The 13,891-nt window shown below is 40.2% G+C and overlaps 1 protein-coding gene across 17 annotated transcripts in view; it reads right to left on the reverse strand.

The window, feature by feature from the left end:
* Nucleotides 1–314: 314 nt before the first annotated feature.
* The window catches only part of mycbp2 (MYC binding protein 2), a 306,540-nt gene continuing 292,963 nt past the window's right edge, over nucleotides 315–13,891 (reverse strand). For all 17 annotated transcript variants that reach the window (XM_062533688.1, XM_062533704.1, XM_062533694.1 and 14 more), the window contains 6 exons: nucleotides 9,839–10,027; nucleotides 8,273–8,380; nucleotides 7,345–7,554; nucleotides 4,424–4,531; nucleotides 1,765–1,930; nucleotides 315–1,551 (listed from right to left, as the gene is read on the reverse strand). In XM_062533688.1, the coding sequence (XP_062389672.1) occupies nucleotides 1,436–1,551; nucleotides 1,765–1,930; nucleotides 4,424–4,531; nucleotides 7,345–7,554; nucleotides 8,273–8,380; nucleotides 9,839–10,027 (897 nt within the window). In that variant the 3' untranslated portion in view covers nucleotides 315–1,435. The remainder of the gene's footprint in view (nucleotides 1,552–1,764; nucleotides 1,931–4,423; nucleotides 4,532–7,344; nucleotides 7,555–8,272; nucleotides 8,381–9,838; nucleotides 10,028–13,891) is intronic.

Raw genomic sequence — 13,891 nt, forward strand, 5'->3', positions numbered from 1 at the left:
AACCATGGACAGTAATGCCATCTTTCAAAAATGTCGGTGGCCAAATGCCATGCTAATTGGCTGAAGTTAACCCTCCAAATCCTGACCCTCTGACCAGAAATTACATTGAACTGGTGCAACCGGCTTCATAACATGTATGGCCCAATGTGACCATGACCTTGATGGCTAATATAATATTTCCTCTTCACCATAGGTGTCAATAAATGTGGATGGCTCCAGTTCTTTGCAATCTATTTGTTTAAGCCTCAACAGAGACAATGGTAAACTGAACATATAGCTAAAAAAATGCAATATGGAAAAGAATACCACAACTATACGGTGAAACAGAAACCCTCGTTTATTACCATTCAACTCCACCCACCACAGTTACTACAGAGCAAATTCACAATGATTTAGTTAGAGAGCAGCTGTTTATCACACATCTTGCCAAGACCCTGCATTTTTGTAGCCTCCTCCTCAGAAAAGTATTGTATATTCATGTAATTACTACACTCCCCATGAATTCCAGCAATCAATCTGCAATCAACAGCATAGTTACTTGTAGTCATATATGTTGTCAAAAACACAAAAAAGACAACAACAAAGAAAACGAAACAATGTTATCAGAATACTTTAAGCTTTCACATAAACCTTTCAAAGATGGCAAACATTGGGATCACTTTCTGTGTACAGAATATTTTTGAGAGGTGGGAATGGGCTTGCTGCTTTATTTACCATACAAAAATGTACTTCATAGATCATGTGATTTCATAGACATACATTCCATATGTCTACAGCTGCAAGAGGAGGCACACCCAATATTGCACGTCATGAAAAGGTCTGGCTGAAAACATCTCAGAATATCGAACAAAAGTATAGAGTAGCAACTTTGGAATACACCCATTATCAATACTATTATTATATACAAGGTAATTAATTCAGACACCAAAACTTAACATTCCTTTTTTCCTGTTTGGTTTCAAGAATGTACCTTTTTGTCCTGTCAAACCATGATGCACTGAACACGGAATAATACTGTACAGGATTATGAAAAAGTCTGTTTACATAAAACAATATTTTTTAAATCATAATGATTCTGGCCCATCTCTTTTCACTCATCTATTCTGACTCCTTTTTACAGTTCATTTAAAAAGACAGAGAGCCATTTCAGTAATCCGTGCTCAGTGGTCAGGGAATGTGCAATTTTTATGGGAGCCCTGTATTACAACAGCCACATGCACACACTTCACAAAGGTAATTACGCGTCTACATCTCTCTTTTCTCACACAGTCATCCTCTGAATCCCTGAACACATTCTGGCCCTCTGACTCATGTTTCCCAAACAGGTCATATTTGTTCCTTGTTAGGCCTATTCTTAAACTCAACCACAATGCTCAAGTGGTTAGCAAGAATCCAGACAAGGGATTCAACAAAGGCATTAAACAGGGTCTCAGGCTTAGAAGGTGTGTGCATTTCTGCATACTCCACAACCCAAGGCAAACTCCTCACCAGTTGGTGGGTGGACCACATGCAAGGGACATTCACTTCCCTCCAGCTGTTTACCTTTAGGGCCTAGGAGAGAGAATAGGTTCAATGTTAAAAGGTTTACACAAATGTCTATATTAGAAAACAAGCAGCCTGTCAAATTCGAAATCTTATTCTCACAGTCAAGTCTATAATCTTATTCTCACATATTGTAACAAGCAATCAAGTGCATAGACACCAAGAACCATATGACCTCTAGGATTGTCAAAAAAAAAAAAGATGTACAGAATGAGTACATACCAGCAGGGCAATGAGGCAACTCCTCTTTTTGGACACTGGTCATCCTTTGAAAATCATCATGACAGGCATTGCAAAAGTGTGTGGTCCCAAAGCAGAAGAAAACTGCCACAGAGCAGCAGTAGCGACATTTGTACTCAAGGAAGTCTGTCCCATGTTTGGCGCACATCTATACAAGACAAAGAACAAAACAATTGGCATTGCATTAGAGTGACAAATATATTTATTCATTTCTGCAGATCAAATAAACAGTAAAGAATATTTGAAACTGGAGAGGTCAGTGCCTTGATCATAAATGGGACACTTTTTTATGCACCTCCTCAGTGTATGGTCTTGAATCAGTGCAATTCATATCTTGTCATCACTTTTGTGAAGTTTAGTCTGAAAGTCATGTGACAACTATACTAGAAAAGCACTCAGAGAGTGCAGCTACCTCCGCTTGCATTGTTCTTCCTAGGTTGTCGTACATTTGAACCTAAACTATTCAGATCGCCACCATGTGGCCATACCATGCCATTACACCACTGAGCTAAATACATAAACGCCTCTGGAATCCCGACGGAATTACGGATCAGTCCCAAAATATAATTGTTTCTTCCTTTCATTGAAATCCATCCATTACATTTTGAGTTATCTTGCTAACAGACAAACAGACAGACAAACAGACAGACAGACAGACAGACAGACAGATGCCGGTCCCCGATGAAAACATATACCTCCTTGGCAGAGGTAAATAAAATATGGTGAAGATCAACAGTGTAGTCAGACTCCTGCTCATCACATTCAGATCAGAGATGCACCGATATGGAATTTTAGGGTCGATAACAATAACCGATACTTATCGGCTTGTTGTGGCCGATACCGATGCAATTACCGATAATATTACTCTTAAAAAAAAAAAAAAACAATTTTAAAACATTAATTGGGGACAACATTTAATAAGCATCATTTAACTCATTAAGAGTTAAGGTAACTGAAAATGGCTGGCAGCCAATGAGTTAAAAAGCGTCAGCCAAATGAAATGTAATGTAATGCAATGTAATGTAACCACAGCAAGCTCACAGCTCGACATGACTTTCATGGTTGTGTAGGACTGCCCTGAGAATGGTAATATAAGAACCATGGTGGAGGGATACTTTGGGGCTGGGCAATTTACAGAAATATGTGGTGTGTGCCTTCCAGAAATAAATGGCAATTTTTATTTAGTGATGAAAAATGACTTTTTGCCACTTTTTGCGCTCCATATTTGTGACACGAGCTGATCTGACCTGACTTGTTTGCGTGGTAGCACACATGACGTGCACACATGATGATTCTCTATAATATTTTATTACTGCATTGCAATGAACAAAGTAAAGGCAAAAAAGTGTTTATTTGTCAAACAAATTTGGATGCAATATGAGTTTTAAATTTAAAACTCATATTGCATCCAAATTTGTTTGATACCATACAGGAGTTTGCTAGGATCTCAAAACCGTATTATGAGCGTGCCTTGCCATAGAGAAACACATGATAACGTTGGATTATGAACATAAGCTATTATGCCACACAAAAACATGGGGTAAGTGGAGCTGTCACTTCATCTGTTTTATGGTCTAGAAGGTTGTATTTGGTATCTGTGGATAGCTCTAGCTCTCCTCTTTCATCTGACATGCGTGCCATATCTTTCTGATCGCGGTTTCACGAGTAAATCAAAGGATAGTAATGGTAGCCTAAGCTATATGACATTATTATTTGCTTGTTACTTCGTCTGTTTTTATAACACAAATGGATCGATGTATTTGGTATCGATGGAAAGCTCTGTTTCTCCTATTTCATGCGATGCCGGGTTCGCGAGTAATTCTAGCGTGAGTACTGGATGCACTGATGAACGCAGAGCAATATAGACTGTAAATATGATATACTTTGATTTAACTTCATGATTTTATTTTATTTTCATACTTGATCGTACAGGCAAGTGCCTAGTCTCATTGGAAAGCCCCGGTTCGGCTTTTTTGTGCAATAAAGGTCTCATCTAATAACCACGGAGCAATGTAACAGAGAAGAATGGGTGTGTTTTTTGACGCACTTTGCGTCCGTCGGGCTCATAGGGTTAAATGTAGGCTGTAGTATTTACTGATACATTATGTATATATGTTTAAGTACACAACTGACACTTTTGTTTGTGCTCCTAAATGTTTTAACTTCGGAGAAAAAGTGCTCCTGAAAAAAAAGTGCTGGTAATGGTGACTGGATTATTACCTCCGCTAAGGAGGTTATGTTTTCACCAGTGTCTGTCTGTCTGTCTGTCTGTCTGTCTGTCTGTCTGTTAGCAAGATAACTCAAAAAGTAATGGATGGATTTCGCTGAAATTTTCAGGGAAGGTCAGAAATGACCCAAGGAAGAAACTATTAAATTTGGGAGTGATCCTTAATTCCATCGGGATTCCGGAGCCGTTTATGTATTTCGCGTAGGGGTGTACTGGCATGGTATGGCCACGTGGTGGCGATCTGAATAGGTTCAGGTTCAAATGTATGAACACCTAGGAAGAACAATGCAGGCGGAGGTCTGCGCTCTCTGAGTGCTTTTCTAGTTTATGGAATGTAAACATATTCCCCACAATAGTACAGTACAGATATTTAATACATAGAAAAGGAACAATGATGTAATTTTGTCCACTGACCTGTGCCCTTGACACATCTGAGCATGCTCCACAGATGAGTTCGCTAGGGTCATAGTCATCTCCTTGTCCTGCTTCAGCATCACAACGCGCCTCCCCTCCAAAGTATGCCTGCAAGTGCAAGAATAATGTGTTGAAAAAGTCATGTATCAACTAACTCCTGTGACTTCAATAGCAACTCTTATCACGGCCACCCCTCCCATATCGGCTCAGTCCAAATTCTGTGAGTGGATCAAAATGGATAAATGAAGTGTATGCCAAAGTTGCAGCAGGCAAAGGTGGGATGTCAATTGTGCGGAAATGTGCTATACCCGACATTCAGGTAGCCTATGACAGCTACAGTTTGACCTTCAGTGAGGATAGGTAAGCAAACGTACAGCTCTTACACAGCGAAAGGGCAGTGATCAGAATGTATCAGAGAATGTATACTGCACAAACAGCGCGACAAATGTAGCTTCATAAATAACGGCCTCACTGGTCTGGGTAACATGCATACCACAGCATAAGTTACTGTAGCAGAATCAACAGCCATATTGATTCTGCTCTTATAAGGTAACTGCTAATACACTGCACATATTTAATTTACAGTATATTACTCTAAACCACCTTCTGTAAACCAACTGTATACTACTGTCTACACGGCACTATATAATGCATTTTGTTGTCTCTGTAGGCTACTTGTACTCTGCACAATGACAATAAAGTTAAAGTCGAATATAAATTACTGAAGCAAAACATGTAAGGTGCCTATGACTTTTGTACAGTACTGTATATATGAATGTTTTATTCAATAAATTATAGACAACATTTCTCTCACGTTCCAAATAAATCCAAATAGTCTTTGAGAGCACATGTTTCCCCTACTATGCATTTAGCTGTGGCGCAGCACTGCCGTTGGATTTGCAGCGCCACTGCAAAGTTTTCACACATTTAGGCCTTCATCCTGACATTGTTTCAGGTGATTACACAACTGAAGACAAGCCTGCAGCAGCCCAAAGCCTAGGCTACAATACATTCTGAAGTAGCAGTATAATAGGCTTGGCTACATTACGGCTACAGCCTAGCAACATCCCCTTCATCGGATCGTCAACTGTGCCCCATTAAGATCTCAAGTCTAGTTCAACTAGCCAAAATCCCACACTCCCACAGCATATCACCTGAACAAGTGAAATCTAAACTTTCCAATGGAATTAGCACCAGTTGCTGTAATAAATGGTTTGTGAGAATATTTACATTGAACTCAGATGAAATATAATTTTTGTATTCTGCACACAGCTCTATACACTCTTCACTCAATACAACCTGAAAAAAATAACCCTTTTTCCAGTTTTATTTACAAATTTAGCTGTACAACAAAATAATGGAAAAAAAAGACAACAGTTCTGAAAATTAATAAAAAATCAAAAACTAGAATAACAGGGTTGGAAAAGTCGTCATACCCCTGATTTAATACTTTGTAGAGCTTCCTTTTGCGTTAATTACAGCCATCTATCTGTTCGGATATGTCTCTATTAGCTTTGCACACCTAGATTGGGAAATATTTGCCCAATCTTCTTTACAGAATTGTTCAAATTCAGTCAAATTCTGTGGGGAACGGCGATGGACTGCTCTCTTCAAGTCAATCCACAGATTTGCTATAGGATTTAAGTCAGGGCTCTGACTTGCCCACTCAAGGATATTCACCTTCCTATCCTTAAGCCACCGCTTTGTTCTTTTGGCAGTATGTTTAGGATCATTGTCGTGTTGGAAGGTGAATGATCTGCCCATCTTCAGCTGTCTAGCAGAGATACACAGGTTTTCCTCAAGAATTTGGGTGTGCTTTTACATTTTCCCTTCTATCCTGACCAATTGCCCAGTTCCCGTTGAAGAGAAACATCCCCACAACATAATGTTGCCCCCACCATGCTTCACAGTAGGTATGGTGTGTTTTGGATGGTGTACTGTGTTTGGTTTTCACCAAACATAGTGCTTGGAGCTCAGTGCAAAAACACATCTGGAATATTCTGCTACCATCTGGAAAAAGGGTTTGTGGTGAAATGAGACTAAGATTGAACTTTTTGGAGACTAAGATTGAACTTTTTGAACTGAACTCCAGGCACTATGTTTGGCCAAAACCAAACATGAAATTTTGGCAATATATTTCTACTGGGATGTTAGACATTAATGCAATTATTTCTTGATATAAAGCCCAACATAAGACATATTATGCAAATATAATCACATCATACTTTCCTAGATATGGGTAACTCAGACTGTACTGAAATACATGTAGGAAGATATAGGCTAGCATTTATAGATGGCCATTACATTACAATTAGATTAACTAGAGTGCTGAAATGTAGCCTACACTATTTTTTACTATTTCTAAACTGTGAAACAAATATGAGTTTGTGGTTGTGAATTTATTGCAGTATCTCCAGAACTATTCCACCTGTGTGTGTATGGTTATAATTCTGTGCAAAATAGTTCAAGCTACAGCAGAAATATTTTCATCCATAGATAGAAATCAGCAAGTATAACCTTGATTGATGCATCTAAACGTTAAAAAATAAGTAAGTATAACCAGATTGATGCATTTAAACGTTAGAATATTCAACATCTTCTGCCGGGGGAACATGCCCATGCACCCCACTACTGTGGCTTGATTACAACTTCCGGCGCGTAACAGCAATGCTGCTGGAAGATTTCTAGGGGAAACACTGAGAGCATGTATTTGCAGACAATTCCTTGGGCCCCATTAAAACTTCTGGAATGTGATGAGGGGGAACATGAATGGTGAAAAGCTAAACAAAGCAAGCTGCTTGAATTTAATACCAGAGAAACAGATTATGGTCTTTTAATTTCACCAATAGTTTCCCTTAAATTTCACCACAACTGAAATCTAGCACCTACGTGGTCCCTGCTAAAACATGCTAACATCTTACCTTTTTGCACTTGTAACAGACATAGTAGGCATATCTGTTCATGGCAAAGCTGGCTGGGTCATCATAAAAGCGGGCCCCTGGTGTGGTTATGGCTTCACTCTTATGGAGTCCCTCATACTCTAGCCTCATTAAAGCCTTGCGCCTCACATCCTCATACAGTTCTTTAATGGGATCCAGCAGGTCTTTGATCACTGAGTGATTAATTTTGTTCTGAAAGTATAGAAGCAAAAAAGTTGGGTTGAGTGGTGAACGACTCAAATTGTTTTAAGGCATCAAAAAATACATAGCACACTGAGGACCTGTTGATGTTTTGAAAATAATTGATTCCATTAGGTAACACTTTACTTGGATAGTCTGTCCACAGAGACTTCAAATCATCGGATACGTTTTAAGATCAGTATGTACAAATGTTGCTAAACAACTACTGAATAACACCTTAACCAAATCCAAACCCTCCCTACCCAAGTGTTAGTATGATAGCCAAAATATTACATTATTACATTATTCGTCATTTAGCTCAAAAGGTTTATCAAGCATTTGATGAATCACACGTGAGCCCCGTCGTAAGAGGATTTCTGCGCTCAGATGTACGCTCAGATGTTTCTACGATCGGTTGATAAATGAGGGCCATTGAAACGTGAGCGGTATGTACGTATATCAACTTGTCTTAGTTAAGGGAATAACGTAGTTTAATATGAAAAAACGTTGAAGCTTAACTGTTCAAAGAAAACATGTTCACCACGAACGTAGCCACTTTTTGCCAAATGCACCTCAGATCAGCCATTGGCCGCCATTTGAATAGGCCTGGTCTAAATCACTTGTGTTTGCACAATGTGGTTGCATCATGCTGACATAATCGCATTATAAAATGAGCTGCAAAACATGTTGCAAATTAACCCTTGCTAACTCCAATGTTTAAAGACAATACCTTACAAATTGGACAGGACATAAAACCAAATGTTATCCTTGGCCCAAGCCATCGGTTTTCCAAGACTCTGCGGGTGCACTGGAGGTGGAACACATGACTGCAGTCAAGCTAAACAAAAGTCGAGAGAGAAACAAAATATTATTCATAACCCAAACAGTAAACCTTTGCTATTGGCATTTCCTTGCTCTTGATAAGGTGAATGTACTGTGACTGTGAGTTACAGAATCAGGCATTTAAAGGAATAGTTCGAAATTTTGGACATAGGACCTCATTTCCAACTTAGTCGGAGTGATATAGGTCGGTGGAGACCATTTTCAGTGAATTTCTGCCCTTCCTTGAGTTGCAGCGTTCATCTCGTGCTAATCTGGTGCTGAGATAACGCAAGTCAACGGTAACATCCAGTCTGCCACTGAAAACACTCCACAGAACACCCGAAACAAATAAATTATAACGTCAGACTATCGATGCACATGCCTGTGTTGATAGAACAATGTTAGAAATAAAACTAACCTTGCATCGCATTGCAATAGCCTACTTTGTTCCCTGTATGGCAGTGGCGGATTAATATTGAGAAACTAGTCCCTCAAAATGTAATAAATCATTGAGTTGCAAGGTTAGTTTTATTTTTAAAATTATTCTATCAACACGGACATGCATATCGATAGTCTGACGTTTTAATTTACTTGTCTCGGGTATGCTGTGGAGTGAGTAAGACTGTTTTGGATGTTACCGTTGAAATGTGTTAGCTCAAAACCAGCCTTAGCAAAGGGGAACGCTGCAACTGAAGGAAGGGGTTAAACGCCATAAAAACTGTCTCCACCGACCTATTTAACAGTTATGCCACTCATAGTCTGGTCAGTAATGTAAAACATGTTGGCATGTTGATAAGCGGACTTAAGAAATCATACCATTCTCAGGAAGTATAGAAAATCTGAGGCACTGAGGGACAGTAATTCGATAATTACTTTCATTGTTTCTGTTTAAAAAAAGTAATGTAAGGTAAAAGCAACAGGCAAGGTTTTAAGTTTAATCCTGCAAAAAAGAGGCATAACTAGAAAAGCACTCCGAGAGTGCAGCTACCTGCATTGTTCTTCCTAGGTTGTCATACATTTGAACCGAAACTATTCAGATCGCCACCACGTGGCCATACCATGCCATTACACCACTAATCTAAATACATAAATGCCTCTGGAATCCAGACAGAATTACGGATCAGTCCCAAAATGTAATCGTTTCTTCCTTGGGTCATGTCTGACCTTCCCTGAAAATCTCATCGAAATCCATCCATTACTTTTTGAGTCTTGCTAACAGACAGACAGACAGACAGACAGACAGACAGACAGACAGACAGACAGACAGACAGACAGACAAACGCCGGTCCCCGATGAAAACATATACCTCCTTGGCGGAGGTAAATAATATCCTTTAAATGGTAACAAAAGCTAATTACATCAAATATGTTGTTCAGCAGTAGTATCTATACCTGTTTTACAGCTGTCTCCTTTGCTACAGCTATGCAATAGGTATACTACTCGTACATTCTACAGTGGCAGATGTGAACATTACCTGAACAGCAGGGGCAGCGGAGAGTGCTTCAGTGAAGCAGATCATGCACATGTCATCTGCATCCTGTTTCAAGCAGCTAGTGCTTTTGTCACAGCCATGCAGGCAAGGCAGGCACAGCTCCTCGTTCTTCACACCGCCGCAAGGGTGACCACACGGGTGTGTCTTACTGCATGCCATCTTAGCATACTCCTTCAAGAGTGAGGGTCACATACAACACATGAACATCATATAGAGCTTCAATTTTGCACTGTGAGTAGGAGTATTTGACCTACAGTGGGGAGCACATGTATTTGATACCATGCTAAAACAGGAATATAAAATCAGCATTTGACAATTGATGTTAATGCCTTAATTAAAAAAATGAGTAAAATCAAACCGCCAAGGACATACATTTTCTTTGTGATTGAAGAATGTATCGTAAATAAATAAATGTTTTCCTTAACACTAGAAGCGCCGTTCCGTTCTGACCCACTTATACAGTGAGGAGAAAATGTATTTGATACCATGCTAAAGTTGCCTAAAAAGAGGAATATAAAATCATCATTTGACAATTGATCTTACTGTCTTAATTAAAAAAAATAGTAAAAATAAAACCGCTAAGTACACCAATTTTCTTTGTGATTGAAGAATGTATCGTAAATAAATAAATGTTCTTCCTAAATGCTAGGGGGAAGGCAGTATTTGACCCCCAATGTAACCCTATGAGAATTTAACACATAGGGTTAACATAGGGGCAGGCAGTTTTTTATTTTTTAAGGCCAGATATTTCATGGATCCAGGATGTTATGCATCCTGATAAAGTTCCCTTGGCCATTGGAATTAAAATAGCCCCACATCATCACATACCCTTCACCATAGCTAGAGATTGGCATGGTGCTTTTTCCAGTAGGCCTTTTAGCCTGTTTGATGCTCATTGAGCTCAATGCAAATCAAACAGGCTAATAGGCCTACTGGAAAAAGCACCATACCAATCTCTAGATATGGTGAAGGGTATGTGATGATGTGGGGCTATTTTAATTCCAAAGGCCAAGGCCAAACATCTGCTGCCCCTATGTTAACCCTATGTGTTAAATTCCCATAGGGTTACATAGGGGGTCAAATACTTCCTTCCCCTAGCATTTAAGGAAAACATTTATTTATTTACGATACATTCTTAAATCACAAAGAAAATTGGTGTCCTTGGCGGTTTGAGTTTTACTATTTTTTTTAATTAAGGCATTAAGATCAATTGTCAAATGATGATTTTATATTCCTGTTTTAGCATGGTATCAAATACATGTGCTCCACACTGTACCTAGAAGCGCCGCGCCCCGGTCATTTGACCGCTTTGACGACCTACTAGAAGCGCCGTGCTGGTGTGAACTACTTAACACTAGAAGCGCCGCGCCGTTCTGACCCACTTATACCTAGAAGCGCCGTGCCCCGGTCATTTGACCGCTTTGACGACCTACTAGAAGCGTCGTGCTGGTGTGAACTACTTAAAGCGCGGCTTAGACTGGGAGGCTGTTACTTACACATAATGATAGCTAGATGGCGCTTCGTGCACGAATCAAATCGTTTGGTCATAAATTCAGTTTGCACTAAGCCATGTGTCATTCGTGTCAGACCGTGTTGTTGAGTCTGTGGTTGTTTCATTATGACATACAGCACGTTTGAGTTATCTGTTGTGTTCTGTGATTAGGAGCCTGACCCGACGGGAGGGGAAGGATGAAAAATGTCGACCCAACACCGGTGTTGTTGGATCTCGAGATCACCGGCCCGCAGTTTGGGTTTGGGCAGATAATCTAAGCTTTAACATGAATGGGTGGCTAGTTCTAATTCACTCCCCAAATTCACTTCTATTCATTTAATAGGTAATATGTTCGCGCCGCCGAAAATGATCGGACCTGGAACAAAGAGCCTAACCTAGTGTGGTTTCAATTACACAGTAGCCAGGATTTCATGCCGCATTTTACAGGCTACTGCGGCTACTTTCTAAAACAATTTTCATTCATTTAGGGAGAAGCATCTTGTAGGGTCTAGCTACCTCGGAGGGAGGGAGATAGAGAGAGCAGCTATGCTGAGCAGGCATAGGCGCGAGAAGTAGCCTAATTAAAAATGATGAGTGAAAGATGTTCTCCGTTTTGCGAATGTGTAGGCTATGTTTGCGATGTCTGCTGAAAAAAAGCTATAGGCCTATTGTTTCTACAATTTAAGCTAACGTCTATGTGAATTTGTGATTCAGCATTGAGACACACATTTTAACAGTTTGTTGGGGCAGAGCTGTAGCCCACTGGTTAGAGCTTCAGCCCCAAAACCCAATGGTAGCTGGTTCGATCCCCGACCTGTTCATGGCTGAAGTTCTTTTGAGCAAGGCATCAATAAAGTATATTCTATTCTATTCTTTTCTATTCACAAAACTACACGCATGCTGGCGAATTCGAACATTCTGAAACGCGCATATGCGATGAAACATGATTGCGCATTCTTCCACGAGTTGCCTAAACAGCCAGCCTACAGCCTATGCAGGGGGCAGAGAGAGGGGGTGGGGGTGGGGAGGCAGTTGTCCTCAATGCCGCAGTGATGTCTGTAGCCTAAGTGAACTGGTTAGACGAGTGTATGGGGAGGGGGAATGATCGGTTTCAAATAGGCTATGTTTGCAATGGATAGTGTGTTATGTATAGACCCCGAAGCCATTTGCTTTGAGAATAACGGCTGGCTGATGAAGTTATTGGCTGGCTAGCTGGCTCAGCCAAAACCTAAATGCTGCTGCAGCCGCCAAAGTTTTCATGGCTGATAATGGCTTTAGTTGCCACTTCATGTCTACAGATGTCTATATTGTACTAGATCTCAACACACAATGTTATTGTATTGTTTTGGACAAAGTTCTGCACGTTTCACTTCAATGTAGACTGCATTGTCTGCAATCTCTGGAAACGGTGGAAGTCGCAGTAATATCACGTTCAATGCTGTAAATCCGTCTGTTCCAGAATATTTGGTTCATATCATCAATCTTTGGTTTTGGTGTTTGTGCAACCGGGCCCTGAATAGGCTGTAGGCTGGCTGTTTAGGCAACTCGTGGAAGAATGCGCAATCATGTTTCATCGCATATGCGCGTTTCAGAATGTTCGAATTCGCCAGCATGCGTGTAATTTTGTGAAAGATAGCCTACAAATAGAAGATAAGATATACAACTATGAATGTACGTAGGCATACGCGTCCTACGTACATAAATAGGCTACGACGAATTTCAGCTGAAAATATTTTTTACACGCGTAGGCCACTGTAAATCGCCTCAATAGACTATGCCATGTAAATATATAATACATATTGCACATATATAAACTATATGTTTTATGGTAAAATATTATTCTCATGCCCGACTGACAGGAAACCTTTGCGACATCTGCTGTGAGAAAAGAGAATAGCAGCCTGGACAAACATGGCCGAACGGGAGACAACATAGTGTTGTCACATTAGTGATCGCAAAATAGCTCTAAACTAGCTTGTACCGGTGTGCTTTTGATCATGTAAAAATTCTGGGTGATAAAACACGCGTATTTAGGAAAAGTCGTGAACGTAGGGTCCTGGAATTTAATCGAGTGAAAAGATTTTTTTTTTTGCAATCACTGCAGTCAGAAGACCGCAGCCCGGCAGTTCTAGGTATATCTAGGTCAAACCTACACGGCGCTTCTAGTAATACGCATCAGCGGTCAAATGACCGGCGCTTGGCGCTTCGTGTTAAATGCTAGGGGAAGGAAGCATTTGACCCCCAATGTAACCCTATGGGAATTTAACACATAGGGTTAACATAGGGGCAGGCAGATTTTTATTTTTTAAGGCCAGATATTTCATGGATCCAGGATGTTATGGATCCTGATAAAGTTCCCTTGGCCGTTGGAATTAAAATAGCCCCACATCATCACATACCCTTCACCATAGCTAGAGATTGGCATGGTGCTTTTTCAAGTAGGCCTATTAGCCTGTAGCATCAAACAGGCTAATAGGCCTACTGGAAAAAGCACCATGCCAATCTATAAAAATCTGCCTTCCCCTATGTTAACCCTATGTGTT

Source organism: Sardina pilchardus, chromosome 4 (genome assembly GCF_963854185.1).
Source record: "Sardina pilchardus chromosome 4, fSarPil1.1, whole genome shotgun sequence".
Lineage (NCBI taxonomy): Eukaryota > Metazoa > Chordata > Actinopteri > Clupeiformes > Clupeidae > Sardina > Sardina pilchardus.